We start from the raw sequence: 14,466 nt of genomic DNA on the forward strand, positions 1-14,466 counted from the left end.
CAGTCTAAACTGAACCTTGGGAGGTAAAGATGTGGTCATATTGCTGAATGTACTCCTGAAGATTATGCTGCCTGTAGCAATTTGTTTTTCCTTTGGTTGATACATCAAAGTTTGCACTGAGTTAAGTGTATATTTATTTTTGTTTAATTTTGTAATTTTTTATTTTTATTTGAGACATCACTGTGAATATGTTCACCCCTTCTTGTCCACTGGCATTTAATAAAAATCCTCTTTGGATGATGTCTGAGTCCTGAGCCTATCTACCACCTCCCCTTGACCTTCACGGGACACGTTATGACAGTCTGTCAATACACTTAAGATATATATACAGGATCAGATGTTAAAAAGTTTGAGGGGAGACGTTTTCAAAAGAAATGTAATACTTCCATTTCACAAGAATGCATAGGGCGAATTAAGATAATTGATGTCCTTCAAGATGGCTTCCTGTGATCGGTTTACAGTGCAGTGCCAAATTCTGTGACCCTAGTAGGCACTGTAGTGAGGGTAGGGTCAGCTCAATACAGATCCTACTAGGGTCACAGACTGGAAAACAGAGCAAGTAAACAAGCATCAATTTGAGAATTGAGAACACCCTATGGCAACAGCATGACCAAGTGCATAGCACTGATTAATGCCAACTAGTTTAAAATTAGTTTGCATGCCAATGACTATTACATATTCTAGGAATTTAATGAATTTAGCTTAAAATGTTTCCCATGTTAGTAATAAAAGTGCCATTATTAGACAGGGTGCTTGAAGCCCTTCAGCCATGATGATCAAAATATAGCATGCATCTTTAATTTTAAACTAGGGATGCATGATATCAGCCAACACATCGTGTCATACGTTATTTGTTCATTTTTAATTTTATATAGATGTTAAAATCATTAATAAAATGTGCAGCGCAAGTCTGTCATAAGACATAGAAAAATATGCTGTGCCTGGAAGGCTTTAAATGGAGAAACTTGATTTTGTAATCAGGCTCTCAAATTACATAAAAACTTGGATTTATATATATCGGAATTATAAAGAAATATCAGTCAATTTTCATATCGGTGCATCCCTATTTTAAACCACTTAAATTACCTGAGAAATGTAACTTTTTTTGGGGACAGTTTTTTGTATGCAGATCGGAAACAATCGTCAAACAGAACACAAGACTCAAAAGATGTTCACTTTCTGGACTTTTATTTCAATCCATTGTACAAAATTTAGGAGGGTGCCGGAACAGCTCCCTGAGTCCTCTGAACAGAGACCCTGGTGTGAGTCTTGGCCAGATGATCAGTGAATTCCTGAAACAAAGGAGACACTTTAGTTTCAAACGACACCATTGCATTTGTGAAATAGAATAACGTCTGGAAATGCATGCATTACCTGGTAAGGAGACTTGGCAAACACGGTTTCCTTCCAGAGATCAGGGGTCAGGTAGCTGTAAGTCTTTGAGATCGCATCGAAGGTGGCCTTGGCTGTAATGAAAGAGGAGTTTTTAAACTTGAAATACCCAAGCATGGACAGTTGTATCCTGAAACTTTTTCAAACAAGCCCCTTACCAAAGTTGCCCAGAGTGGCGGTGCAGCCCCTGGCAGATGTGTAGCAGTCATCAATACCAGCCATCATCAGCAGTTTCTTGGGCACGGGAGCAGACACAATGCCGGTACCACGGGGAGCGGGAATGAGACGCACCAGGACTGAACCACAGCGACCGGTCACCTAACCAAACACATTCAGTCAATAATAAACAAGCTCTAATTCAAACCAAACCAAATAAAACCTAAAACAACTTTGAAGTCTCACCTTGCACGGCACTGTATGTGGTTTTCCGATCTTGTTACCCCAGTATCCTCTTCTGACGGGAATGATGGAGAGTTTGGCCAGGATGATGGCTCCACGGATAGCTGTGGCTACCTCTTTGGAGCACTTCACTCCTAGACCAACGTGGCCATTGTAGTCACCAATAGCGACAAAGGCCTAAAGATTGAGAATCATGAGCGATTATGAACCAGTTGTAAGAAGTGAATCATCAGACTAGTATTGAACACTCCCGCAGAAGCAAGTCACCTTAAACCTGGTGCGCTGACCAGCCCTGGTCTGTTTCTGGACGGGCATGATCTTCAGAACCTCATCTTTCAGTGCTGTGCCCAGGAAGAAGTCAATGATCTCAGACTCCTACAGGAGAGAAAAGTATTTAGTTTCACAACCAGCTGAGCATTTTTACGTCACTTAGTGGAGGTCTTAAGTCATGAAACTAAAGCAGCAACATATCTTTTCTTCCATATTGTAATGTACATCAGAGTATAATGGATTGAAAAACACATGATGGGGATTGATTCTACACAATTTCTTGTAATTCAATAATTTAAGAAATCTCAGACCCTCCATTGAAAGTCTGTTCACCCAAAACATTCAAAAATATCTTAATTTGTGTTTCAAAGACAAAAAGTCTTACGCATTTTGAATGATATTGATTCAACCATACAACAAAAAAAAAAAACTTAACATGTGCAGATGAAGTTTTCACTTCCAAGCTCGATAACAGGAGTTTTGAAAAATAAAAACAGGTGAATTTTACTTTCATGTCAACTTTAGTACCTTGATTGGCAGAGAATACAGATAGATTTCCTCCAGGGTCTTGATCTTCATATCCTTCACCAGACGACCAAGTTTGGTCACAGGCACCCACTATATGAAACGGAAATTAATTATTCATAAACATACAGAAACGGAAGCTACAGGTATACCACTGACATGAGGAATAAAGACCATGCGGTACCGCGAAAATAAATACAGAATACATGCATTGCATTTAAAAATACCTTTGGCAAAACATTTATACATGCCAATTCATGACAGTTAGAGTAGGAGTAAGGTGATGCTTTACCTCTTTATCCTCAGATTTGCCTCCCCGGGCACCGCGGCCTCTTCCACGGCCTCTGCCGCGACCACGACCGCGACCCCGGCCGCCAGCGCCGAAACCTCCGCGAAAACCTCCTCTACCACCGGCGTCGTCCGCCATTTGCTACAAACAATAAATACATTTCCGTTAATTATACAAGCGACGCTTAATGCGAGACACGTGTCAAGAATAAACGCACATACATTACAATCCACTTGATTACACACATATGAGCCATTATATCCGTAACTCCGTATACATAATTATGTAATCAACAGGAATCATATAACACAAGAACGCATATTAAAACTAAATGACTAGCTACACCAGTTCTCCGCCATTTTGAGACCATCTAATATGAACTGCTCTAAAATAATATTTCTGGTCAATTCATAAGACTCATTTTGCTATCGCATCCTAAGCAAACAGTACACATATGTTCTCTATACAAATGTAAAGTTTTTGTTTTACGATTGCGGAGATAAAAGCAGATTCTGTTGTGCAGCGACGAGCACCCGTGATGACTTACGTGATGTGTATTCAGGAAGAAGAAGGCCGCACGAGAGTTCGAGGAGTATTTATTCAAGTGGAGACCTCGCGAGATTTCAATTTGGCACTGGCAGTCACTCGAGAGATCTGTCAAGAGATGGTCGCTCGAGCAAATAGCATATATAGGCCAGTCACAAGTAATGATGACCATATTAAAGATTATGAGAAATACATATGTATGTTAAGAATTGGATTGTTAATTGTTGGTAAAAGTAAACCGAAAATAACAACAATGTTTATCTCCAGAATGATCCACTTGAGTGGCACTTAAATATGCTATATAAAACTTTCCAGTTTTCATTCCCATCTATATTCTGAAGGTTTTGGGGTTTGTTTGCCAGGTTTCATCATTTTATTCATAAAAACAGGGTAAAAAATTAATTTTGCCTGGCTGTTGGCAGTATTTTCTGATTTATTGAGTGATAATACACTGTAAAGAATGTCAACCAACATTAATTTTGAGCCTGGCCTTATCCAATGGTCAGATTTCTGTCTTGTAAATGTATGCAAATTAGTGCATATTTAATTAGATAATGCCTCATTTGCAAATGTAAACAGCATTTCACAAAACTTGTAATATAAATGTTTTTATTATTTCAACGTTTACTCAATTCACCTTGTCACTATTAATACAGTTTAATTGACATAGCAAGAGGGCTCACATTACTGTAAATGCAAAACACGAAGAAGGTCGTCAAAACATCACAATTCTGGGAGAAACCACTTTCCCCAAAATGATAGCTTGCAGGTTTGCAGGAAGCTGCAGGTTTTAGATCAGCAGGACATGCATGGATTAGGGCTTTTCTTTTCTTTTACTCATCAAGATTTTGGTAAATATCTTCACAATGGGTCGTATTTTGAAGATCTTTAGACTGTGGGGAAGATTGAAAATATATATAACAAGACGTTTTGGTACAGTAATATGACAGCAATTTCAGTCTTAAAAATCCACAAGGATACAATAATACAAGTTATTATTAATTTGCTAAATATATATATATATATATATATATATATATATATGCATGTGTGTCATAAAAGAATAGTAAAAAAAACCTTGTCTTGGTAAACGTTGTAGCGTGCCTGAAATTTGTCACCACTTAAGTTCCTCTTGCACAGTTCTTGCACCACTCCACTGAAAACCACTTGGCTAGCAGCTTCCTCCTGAAAACATCCACACTTTTGACAATAACATGTACTCTATACCGTTCAAAAGTTTGGGGTTGGATTTCTTTTTTATGGTTTCCACAAAAATATGAAGCAGCACAACTGTTTTTAAAATGTATAATAAATGTTTCTTGAGCATCCAATCATCATATTAGAATGATTTCTGAAGGATCATGTGACACTAAAGACTGGATTGGTCTGAATTAGCAAATGTAGCGAGTGAACAGACTTGAAAGGGACTTTAGTTTTTACTCTATGATATGTGATCAAATAAATGGAGCTTGGTGAGCATAATAGACTTTTTTCAAAAACATAAAACAATTATTTCCGCCCCAAATTTTTAAGTTGTAGTGTATATGTTTTGCTATTGTGTATACATAAGGGTCAAACAATACCTTTTTATTAGTTTTACTCCATCTTCTTTTAAAAACGGAGTTGAATTGTCCAGTCTGTCGATTAAAAAAAAAACATTTACATTATTTAAATTGCATTAAACATTCTGAAAAAGTACTTTGAGAATGTAAAATTCGGAGCATTAAAATGCTTGTTTAACAGCATTATAACGGCATTACTTTCTAAATGTGCTGTATAACTTTAACATTGTACCTTAATGCAGATGAGGATGCCCAGGACGAGGAGGCTGTAGACACTCATCAGGACAAGCAGTGTCAAAAGCAGCGTTTGAGGGACGTTTAAGCCCATCTCTGGATACAAAACAAGAATGATATGAGTAACACATTAGAAGGGTCTGATGGGGTCGTGCTGAACCTTCTGCTAGTGCTTACCTGACACTTTCAAAGGGGTTCCCTGTCCGATTGCCTGCGCCCCTGCGTCCGACTGAGTCACTTCCAGAGCCGCTGCACAGTAATACACTCCACAGTCTGCTTTTGACAAAGAGCTGATTTTCAGATCATGATGCTCCAGTTCGTACTTCAGCGACTGGCTCGGCAAATCAATCTGGTGGTGAGAGTCGTTCCGGAACACATACCAAGAGATTTGAAGATGTGTGTGTGGTCCACAGCTGGATATATTGACAGAGCAGGGAATAGAGACAGACTGTTGCTCTTTTTTTCTCATGAGCATCGTTGGCTGTTGGACATCTACCATACATCCTCTGACTGTGGAAATTCAGAATATTGTTTTATTAAATTGAATACATTTAATTGCTGATAATTCATATTATTAATATTTCAAGTTTCCCAACTAAAAAAGATTTTTTTCATCAAGTACACTCCTAAAAATAAAGGTTATTGGCATCAATAGGTCACTTTTAACATTCATGGGAACTTGCATTACACCAAAGATTCTTTAAAATGAAGAAAGGTTCTTTAGATTACTCAAATATTCTTCACACTAAGAAAAAAAATAGATTTTTTTTTTGGTGAATCCAAAATGGCATCACTATGACATCACTATGAAAAGCCCTTTTGGAACTATTTTATTTTTTAAGAGTGTAGTATAACATTAGATACATTTAATCTCTGCTCACCTAAGCTCAAAACAAGAAATGCGAAAGTGAAGAGGAAACCAGAGTTCATGTTGATGTCACAGTTGTTTATGGCTCCTGTATCTCTCCAATTGTTTTTCAATTAGTTAGTCATCCGAACAAAGGTCTCATGTCTGAGAAATAAAACCAGAAATGACTTGTAGAAATGAGAAGTGACAGACCCATCCCCTCAGTTCTTCCTTCCTTGTGCGAGACTTCTTGTTCTTGTCACACCACAGCTTATAGTGACATGTGAGTAATTGTCACGTTCTGTTGTGTTTGAACTTTTACCCTCGGTTTCACAGACAAGGCTAAGTCTAGTCCCGTACTAAAATGCATGTTTGAGCTGTTTTAACTGAAGCAACTGGCATATCTTACATAGCCTGTGGGGTCGCTGTGTCCAGTTTATATACTGTCTATGGGAAGCCTCCGTGGACCTACCCGGCCCATGTATATAAAGATAATAAATTCTTCATTTATAAGGATAAGTCAGATAATTGGCCGAGGTATTTGTACACCATTGAGGACATATTTATGAATAAAAATATTGATTTTAGATAATAAAATACCTAAAAAGATACTTAGTGTCCCTTTAAAGGACACAAACTATTGTAGCTCCGCCCCCTGTGCCGGGAGCAGCAGCTCATTTGCATTTAAAGGGACAGACACAAAAACGGTACGTTTTTGCTCACCCTCAAAAAGTGACAATTTTAACAAGCTATATAAAAATATCTGTGGAGTATTTTGAGCCAAAACTTCACAAACACACATACAGGGGACATCAGATACTTATTTTACATCTTGTAAAAAGGGCATTAGCCTATACCTCCCCTTTAAATCAGTAATGCGTTCAACAACACAGCTTATATAACATACACCTTTGTTTTCTTTCAAAAACACATTAATAATATTATTATATTCTGAGCACTTAGAATATTTCCTAACCCCTAGAGCTATGTATGAAGATACAAAAGATTGCTTAATATTACTGTACAACTCTCTCTTTTTTGAAAATTTAAAGTAATGTTACTTTTTTCTTTCTGCACACATGAGAGCGCTTGTCTAAATGACGTTAGGCTATAGAAGAGAGAATTTTAGCAAATTTATTCAAATGAAAAGTAATGTCTATTACTTAAATATTAATGTGCAAATTACTAATGTAATGCATCACTTTACCGGTGTACTCGCACTGACCATATTTTGTTCAAAATAAAACACCAAGAACCGCTCCAAGGCTATAGGCTACGGTGCATGAAACACTCACTGCCAGTAGGAAATTAAATAGAAAGATTTTGCGAGGTGAAAAAATGCAAAGGTTTTGTGAGAGAACGCAAATATATTTGCGACAGAACGCAAAAGCTTTGATTTTTTTTTTCCTCCCATACTTTTTCCCCACCACCATGTCCCTTGGGGCTCCGTAAAACAGCACAGCGATCTGCCAACTTTAAAAATGGTGTAGTCTGAACTAGGCATGTGGTGTTTAGGTGTAGGTTTAGGGGTGGGTTTAGGGATCAGGGGATGGAGATGGGTAGGTTTAGGATCCAACTCCTCCCCCTAGATTTCGTGTTCAGTCAATCATATACCGGTACACAAAAAAAACACAAAAACAGAAATCTTTTATCACACACAAAAAAAACAGAAATTAAAATGACAGAAATGTTCTTATATGTCAGAAAGAAATCCCAAATATTATGATTAATAATAATAATACATAAGCAAGGTAATTTATGTAAGGGCGGGGCGCGGTTAGGGTCGTTTGCCGCATCAACTACTACTCCCAGCATTCATTGCGATTTTGCTGTTGGCCACGTCACGTCCACCGGCCACGTCGCCGCTCATTCGCCATATTTCGTGGAGGAATGCTCTGCTGGAGATCGGCACTCAGCCGGTTCGCAATTACTTCATTCACCCTGAGTTCTCTTCAACGCCACTAAAAGCAGCCAGAGAGGTAAAATCATCATGAATATCTTTAGGCTGACCGGAGATCTGTCTCATCTAGCTGCCATCATCATCCTGCTGCTCAAGATATGGAAGACCAGGTCCTGCGCAGGTGAGCTAAACTCACACGAAATAACGTTATACTTTTCTCATTCATTTCATACTTAATACGCTTGTTTATCAAAGATAGGAAAGACTTTAAACTGGGTTGAGCTGTCCGGAAAAGTCTTTGTGATTTAGTATTATCGCATGACGCATAAAATGAAGTAATTTGTGTAGCATGCAAGCTAACTTAGTGGTGTAGCTTGACCTGAAAGCAACTGGTCTAGATTGTTTTTGTTTAATTAAAATTCAATTTGGGTTTGAATGGGCAGATCTGTATTGTGTATATAACATGTTGTGACGCTAATGTTTGCTTATATATATTTGAAGGTACAGACTACATGACAGCCTTGTTCTCAGTAAAGTGGCTAAATTAACGTTAGCTGGTCAAAAGGCCTACTAACTAACTGCTGTTATATATATATATATATATATATATATATATACATACACATAAATGTACATATATATGTATATATATATATATATATATATATATATATATATATATATATATATATATACCGTTTTACCATATAGAGGACAAGTTGCATCTTCATATCTTGAATTGTGAGAATCAAATAAATGCTTTTTATATAGTTGAAGTCATACATCTTAATTTCGCCCTCCTATTATTTGCCTTACCTTCCTGAAGTGCATTGCATTCCTTGCCTTGACGTGGCAGTGCATATTGTTTTGTGTGGGCTTTGCAAGGATGGGTCTCCTGGATAGTCTAGATATATGGTCATCTTTCTTTTAGTCCCTAGATAACCTAGATGCAACCCTTTTGACCCTTTCAGTATTCAGAAAAACAGCTGTTGTGTGCTCTTATTTGCTTTTAAGTAGTTGTCTGAGTGTAAGTGTTTTAATCCCCAGGTATCTCTGGGAAGAGCCAGATACTCTTCGCCTTGGTGTTCACCACACGGTACCTGGATCTCCTGACATCCTTCATTTCTCTTTACAACTCTAGCATGAAGGTAAACGCATAGAGTGAACTTTTACATGCACACATCAATACATTTGCCAATCTTAAATTGCCACATCCAAGTAAACAGTTGAGTGTGTTTATATGTGCACTGTTAATCAGCTGTGTGCTTCTGTTCTGTTAAAACAGATCATCTACGTTGGCTGTGCCTATGCCACTGTCTACCTGATCTACGCAAAGTTCAGGGCAACCTATGATGGAAACCATGACACTTTCAGAGTGGAGTTTCTTGTGGTTCCAGTGGGAGGTCTCGCCTTTCTGGTCAACCACGACTTCTCTCCGTTGGAGGTGATTATTAGACTCTTCACTGCACATTTGCTAATAATGAACCATTGATGAATCAATCATTATCATGTAATCACAATAATAAAAAAAATAAGACTAGTCTACAGTGTTCAGCCTACAGAGCCAGAGCATATATGCTGCATGGAGATAGAACAGGTAGTTTAGTAATAGTTTAGTTTAATTACAGTCATAACTTATGCTGTCATCTTGCTTTTATCCACTATTAGTACAAGCTTGTTGTAGTGGACCCCATCCGATTGATGGCCAAAAAATGATTGATTGAGTTGTATGAAGTTTATTTTACATCATGCAAATGATGAAGCGTCCGTTTTCACTCCAGAAAGTCACTGTAAGAGCTTAATAAAACAGTAGTGCGCATTAAAGTCTTATCCATAAACTCGCTCTAACAAATGTATATAATATAACAGTAAACAAATATATACAGACCTTTTTAGTGGGTGCTTAATAAACTGGTAAACTATCCGTAAAACAACTCCGATAAACTATAATAATGTGGGCTTGTTGTTTACACACCGTAGACGCACATCTGTGTTGAAACACCTTATACAAATTAATTTTGCATAATAGGTCCCCTTTAGGCGTTAACATAGACATATTTATTCAAATCAACTGACCAATGAGTTCAAACCTAATAGCCTATTGTAAACAAATTTTCTCTCATAAAATATGTATTTGTTATATATATATATATATATATATATATATATATATACACACACACACACACACATTAAATTAAAACAAAATAACTTGAAATAAAATAAATATCAAAATAAAACAATTTATAAACATTAAAGGTGCATTGTGTAATATTTAGGAGGATATGTTGACAGAAATGCAATATCATATACATAACTATGCTTTCAGTGGTGTATAAAGACCTTACTTAACGAACCGTTATGTTTTTATTACCTTAGAATGAGGCCATTTCTACACACACCGCGGGTCCCCTTGCATTTGAAATGCGCCGACATGTTTCTACAGTAGTCCTGAACGGACAAACGCGTTTCGTCACTATGTTGTTCTTCGAGCTAGCTAAAGTCAGCGAATTAAATACTGACACAATGAACTAGTAACAATAATATTCGCAATAACATATCGTTTTACTGAATAATTAAGTAAACCTAATTTTTTTATTTATGTTTGTAGAGAAACCTCATTGCTTAACTGGCTACTCTCTGCTGTCTCAGACGACGACATATTTTCCTGTCGGCCACCGTAACTTCTGTTGGTTGAAATTCGCCACTAGATGCCGCTAAAAATTATACACTGCACGTTAAGTTATCAGTATATTACAAATAATTTAGAGGGTTTTTTTCCCCAGCTGCCTTAAGGATTAAAATAAAGTTTTGTGCCGTTTAGAAATGTAAAGAGTTTTTTTTTTTTTTTTTTTTGTAAATAAAACTTTGCTCAAAATATCTTCATGGCAGATTCTTTGGACCTTTTCCATCTACCTGGAGTCGGTGGCCATCCTGCCTCAGCTCTTTATGATTAGCAAGACGGGCGAGGCGGAGACCATCACTACCCACTATCTGTTCTGTCTGGGGGTCTATCGCGCCCTCTACCTCTTCAACTGGATCTGGAGGTTCTACTTCGAGGGCTTCTTTGACATGATTGCCATCGTGGCTGGGGTCGTCCAGACTATTCTCTATTGTGACTTCTTCTACCTTTACGTCACTAAAGGTCAGTTTGTGTGCACTCACACCTATGTAAGGGTTGTGGCTGTGAAATGAAATTATGCTTGGGTGGATGTTAAAGTCAGGATGAAATCAACTTTCTTTATACATGTTGTTGATGTTATTCCCAAAAAAACAAAAACACGATTGTTTTCCCATCCGGTTTCATTCAAAAATGCAATTATGTAAGTAAGCTGGGATGCAAACAGCATTTTGCGGAGTGGTTTAAGAAGGTAAAGGTTAGTGTGGTAAACATTGAATTTTATGATTTTCTCTTTACTTCAGAATTTAAAACTACAGTTTACCTTTGATTTGAATGATTCCTCTTGTCATTTCAGTTTCACTTTATTTTAAGGTGTTTTTGGTAGTGTTATTATACATTTAATTATTGCATAATATTAATGAACTACGTGTACTTACAACAGGGTGCATTAGTGCCCGTCCCCTTTTTCAGCAGTGCTAGTTTCGAAAGCTTTTTTTTGCCTTTATTTCTCCCATAGGGATTTAAAAAAAAGTATTTGTTAAAGCGTTATAATAAGCCATGAACCAAGTCATTTAGCTACAAGTTGACAAAAATACAAATGTCCAAGACTTCACGGCTTTAGTGAGGGAAAGAACTACAATCCCATGAAGCATTGCGAACGGCACAATCAAATTGAACAATGGAGAAATATAAAACTAATTTAAAATATTGGATTATATGTATATAAATATTTAAAGTTTATTGCAAAATACACACACACACACACACTTCAGCATTTGAGTGTGTAGGTTGATTACATTATTTACAGTGCTTCATGGGAGTAGGCGGAGCTACCTTCGACTCTCTGATTGGTGTAATTTTCTGTACACTAAAAAATTATCTTAATTTTTAACGGTAAAAGGCTACAGTGAAAAACTGTTAATTGGTTAACAGAAAGTACTATATACGGTAAATAACTGTGATAGATCTAATAGTACATTTCATGTAATTTTACTGTAAAATACCGTTAAATTTACAGTTTTTGAAAAAGTGAAAGAACAACTCATTGTGTAATTTACGGTGAAAAACTGCTGTGATTGGTGGTTATCAGTGTATTACAAAGGTACAAAACAGATATTAATACTTCAATAGGACGGTAAATTCACATTATATCAGATAATAAAATACGGTTTATTACTGTAAATTTTAAGTTAAGTCTCTTAAACCAATAACGTTGTATTGTATAACTCTATTTTTGACAGTAAAGTTCTGGGAACCACAGCTGCCGTTTTTTTACCATAAAAATCATGGGTAATGCAGTTTTTCACCTCGAATTCCTCTGTTAAACATGATTATTTTAAAACTAAGATGAAATAACGTGGGCTGACGGCTTCAACAGAAGCAAATACCATCGATCAACAACATCGTAGCTCACAGTAAGGCTGTTTTTAAAGGTTTATAAGTTCTCTATGGAGAAAATGGAGGAGTTTTTACTTGCGGAACAGCACTATAGGGTTAGGATTAGATTAGTTGCCTGTAATTATGCATAATTTGTAGTTATTACTATAACTACATGTATCATGTAACAAGGACGCTGTAAAATAACCCTTTATTGACAGATAATTAATGCATTACAGTTTAATCACTTGTTTGGCTTTTGCTTGTAGATTTTGGCTTGTTTTATGATGAAACGCCACTTTTATGCTTTTCTTTTGTCTTCGCCACAGTGCTGAAAGGAAAGAAGCTGAGTCTACCAGCCTAAGTGCCAAAGAACAGAGAGCTGTGTCTCCGTCAGACTTATAGAGGGGCACAAGCCAATGATGCCACCGCAAGATGCCCAAGACAAAGAACACATAACGCCAGTTCAATCACTGATTTATTTCTCTCCGCCTGGACACCAACCATCCCCTTACAGAAACGAGGACGTTTTCTTCTGTCTTTAGCATCTTGCAATACTTTTTTTATTGCTATTAAAAAGAAAAAGAAGAAAAAAACTTTTCTATATGCAAGGTGTATTGAAATATTGAATATTGAACAGTGCATTGTACACACTAAATGCGTCATTGTAAATTTGTCCATGATTGGAAATGGTTCCCAGAGTGTCAAATAAGTTCTTTCCTGATTTAAGAGGGAAAATGAAATGTGTGTCCCAACAATTCAAGTTATTATATCCCATTCTTTTTTTCCCCCACATGTGATAAATCACACTTTGCTTAAATGAGAGGTTTAGCCACCACTGAAAATTGAGGTTTCACCTTTTCACATAAATGCCTTATTCGTCTTTCAGTTTATGTACATAAGCATTTGTGCTGATGGCCCCAATAGCAACGAGTCAACTGTAAATAAGAAAATGTTTCATATTTCGTTCGGAACAATTCTCCTTGTGTGACCCATATCATTTTACTTAGGATGTCAACATTTATCAATGATATGTGATGTTAAAGCAAGGTTGTTTAAATATTCAGTTATTTCCTGCAAACATCAGCTTGTTGAAATGCAGTAATTTATGGTGAGACCATTACATCTAGTGGTGTGGATACTGTCAAAGCACATATTGAAGTGAATACAAGTTTTGTAGCTTACTATTTTTTGTTTTTTTTCTTTGTTCAACATCCCCAATGTTTTCCCCCTCTCTCATCATTCCTTTAGGGTTTACAGTTATTTTTTTCTAGTTTTTACATGTCTCCAATAAATATTTTAAGGGACACAATTTTGTGTGTTATTCTTTGGTGCTTTTTAAAGTCAGTTGTCTAATTTCCGTTGGCATAATCCACTGTTTTACAGTAATTACAGTACAAACCGAACACCTCTTAATATATATTTTTACCTATGAACACAAGTTAATAAATAGATATGTTTTGCAATACAAAAAGTAAACCATATTAGTGTTGATGGTGCTTATGACCAAGTTTTCATCATTTTTATTCACAATTTTGTTTTCGCAATTTAAATAGTCCTGTGATACATTTTTAAAAGTAACGTTCCATGTAATTTCTCAATAATCATGCATGCAGTTTTAATTATAAAAGAATGAGCAAAAGAAAGAGTAACATATCACATCACAGTTTTGGCACAAATATTCAAATTGAATGTATGAATAAAATGCTTAATTGGGGCTTTTTTTTTTTTTTTTTTTTACATATAACTTGAATATATATGCCAAAGCTGTCATGTGATGTATTTCTTTTGGTGATTCTTTTATAATAACTATGCATGCAGTATTTTATTGATTTATTTCACATCATTGACTGAACATTATATGGATATGTGAGTGTACACAGCAGTGCAAACATCAATGAATAATTAGTTCAGATCCAACAAAAAACAATGGCCACCACAGTGATGATCCATTGATCCCCTATAGTGACCAAGCATTAAAACATTTACCACTGATTTTCTCAA

General features: G+C 36.4%; 3 protein-coding genes across 5 annotated transcripts; 1 reads left to right on the top strand and 2 right to left on the bottom strand.

Annotated features, from left to right (window-relative positions):
* Positions 1-1,171: 1,171 nt before the first annotated feature.
* rps2 (ribosomal protein S2) lies at positions 1,172-3,608 on the bottom strand. Of its 2 annotated transcripts, none has more exons than XM_079611214.1 (8): positions 3,423-3,608; positions 2,879-3,016; positions 2,590-2,679; positions 2,059-2,166; positions 1,795-1,968; positions 1,551-1,710; positions 1,375-1,466; positions 1,172-1,292 (listed from the first exon to the last, which is right to left on the bottom strand). In XM_079611214.1, exons 1-8 carry the CDS (start codon positions 3,591-3,593, stop codon positions 1,212-1,214), a joined length of 1,014 nt encoding a protein of 337 aa, XP_079467340.1. In that variant the 5' UTR covers positions 3,594-3,608; the 3' UTR covers positions 1,172-1,211. The 2 variants fall into 2 exon arrangements, with proteins under 2 accessions (XP_079467340.1, XP_079467341.1); XM_079611215.1 differs by having other exon boundaries at positions 3,365-3,431.
* A 153-nt stretch (positions 3,609-3,761) lies between these two features.
* Positions 3,762-6,283, bottom strand: LOC306997769 (uncharacterized protein). 2 transcript variants are annotated; one of them, XM_079611245.1, is made up of 6 exons: positions 6,099-6,283; positions 5,395-5,727; positions 5,216-5,313; positions 5,005-5,058; positions 4,526-4,606; positions 3,762-4,314 (listed from the first exon to the last, which is right to left on the bottom strand). In XM_079611245.1, exons 1-6 carry the CDS (start codon positions 6,145-6,147, stop codon positions 4,255-4,257), a joined length of 675 nt encoding a protein of 224 aa, XP_079467371.1. In that variant the 5' UTR covers positions 6,148-6,283; the 3' UTR covers positions 3,762-4,254. The 2 variants fall into 2 exon arrangements, with proteins under 2 accessions (XP_079467371.1, XP_079467370.1); XM_079611244.1 differs by having other exon boundaries at positions 4,499-4,606; positions 6,099-6,258.
* A 1,549-nt stretch (positions 6,284-7,832) lies between these two features.
* Positions 7,833-13,826, top strand: kdelr2a (KDEL endoplasmic reticulum protein retention receptor 2a). The gene is made up of 5 exons (XM_079606631.1): positions 7,833-8,145; positions 9,012-9,112; positions 9,250-9,408; positions 10,857-11,109; positions 12,792-13,826. Exons 1-5 carry the CDS (start codon positions 8,055-8,057, stop codon positions 12,824-12,826), a joined length of 639 nt encoding a protein of 212 aa, XP_079462757.1. The 5' UTR covers positions 7,833-8,054; the 3' UTR covers positions 12,827-13,826.
* The last annotated feature ends 640 nt before the right edge of the window (positions 13,827-14,466 follow it).

The sequence above is a fragment of the Phoxinus phoxinus genome (assembly GCF_949152265.1).
Source record: "Phoxinus phoxinus genome assembly, chromosome: 1".
NCBI lineage: Eukaryota > Metazoa > Chordata > Actinopteri > Cypriniformes > Leuciscidae > Phoxinus > Phoxinus phoxinus.

What these genes read in the sequence shown, in the direction of transcription:
- LOC306997769 (XM_079611244.1), bottom strand. Translation starts at nt 6,147, where the DNA reads ATGAACTCTGGTTTCCTCTTCACTTTCGCATTTCTTGTTTTGAGCTTA. An exon ending in AACCCCTTTGAAAGTGTCAG is followed by an intron (nt 5,314 to 5,394) that starts GTAAGCACTAGC and finishes TTTTGTATCCAG; the next exon opens with AGATGGGCTTAAACGTCCCT. An exon ending in ACAACGTTTACCAAGACAAG is followed by an intron (nt 4,315 to 4,498) that starts GTTTTTTTTACT and finishes TCTTCCCCACAG; the next exon opens with TCTAAAGATCTTCAAAATAC.
- kdelr2a (XM_079606631.1), top strand. Translation starts at nt 8,055, where the DNA reads ATGAATATCTTTAGGCTGACCGGAGATCTGTCTCATCTAGCTGCCATC. An exon ending in TTTACAACTCTAGCATGAAG is followed by an intron (nt 9,113 to 9,249) that starts GTAAACGCATAG and finishes CTGTTAAAACAG; the next exon opens with ATCATCTACGTTGGCTGTGC. An exon ending in CTACCTTTACGTCACTAAAG is followed by an intron (nt 11,110 to 12,791) that starts GTCAGTTTGTGT and finishes TCTTCGCCACAG; the next exon opens with TGCTGAAAGGAAAGAAGCTG.
- rps2 (XM_079611214.1), bottom strand. Translation starts at nt 3,593, where the DNA reads ATGGTCATCATTACTTGTGACTGGCCTATATATGCTATTTGCTCGAGC. An exon ending in TCTTCCTGAATACACATCAC is followed by an intron (nt 3,017 to 3,422) that starts GTAAGTCATCAC and finishes TATTGTTTGTAG; the next exon opens with CAAATGGCGGACGACGCCGG. An exon ending in TTGCCAAGTCTCCTTACCAG is followed by an intron (nt 1,293 to 1,374) that starts GTAATGCATGCA and finishes CCTTTGTTTCAG; the next exon opens with GAATTCACTGATCATCTGGC.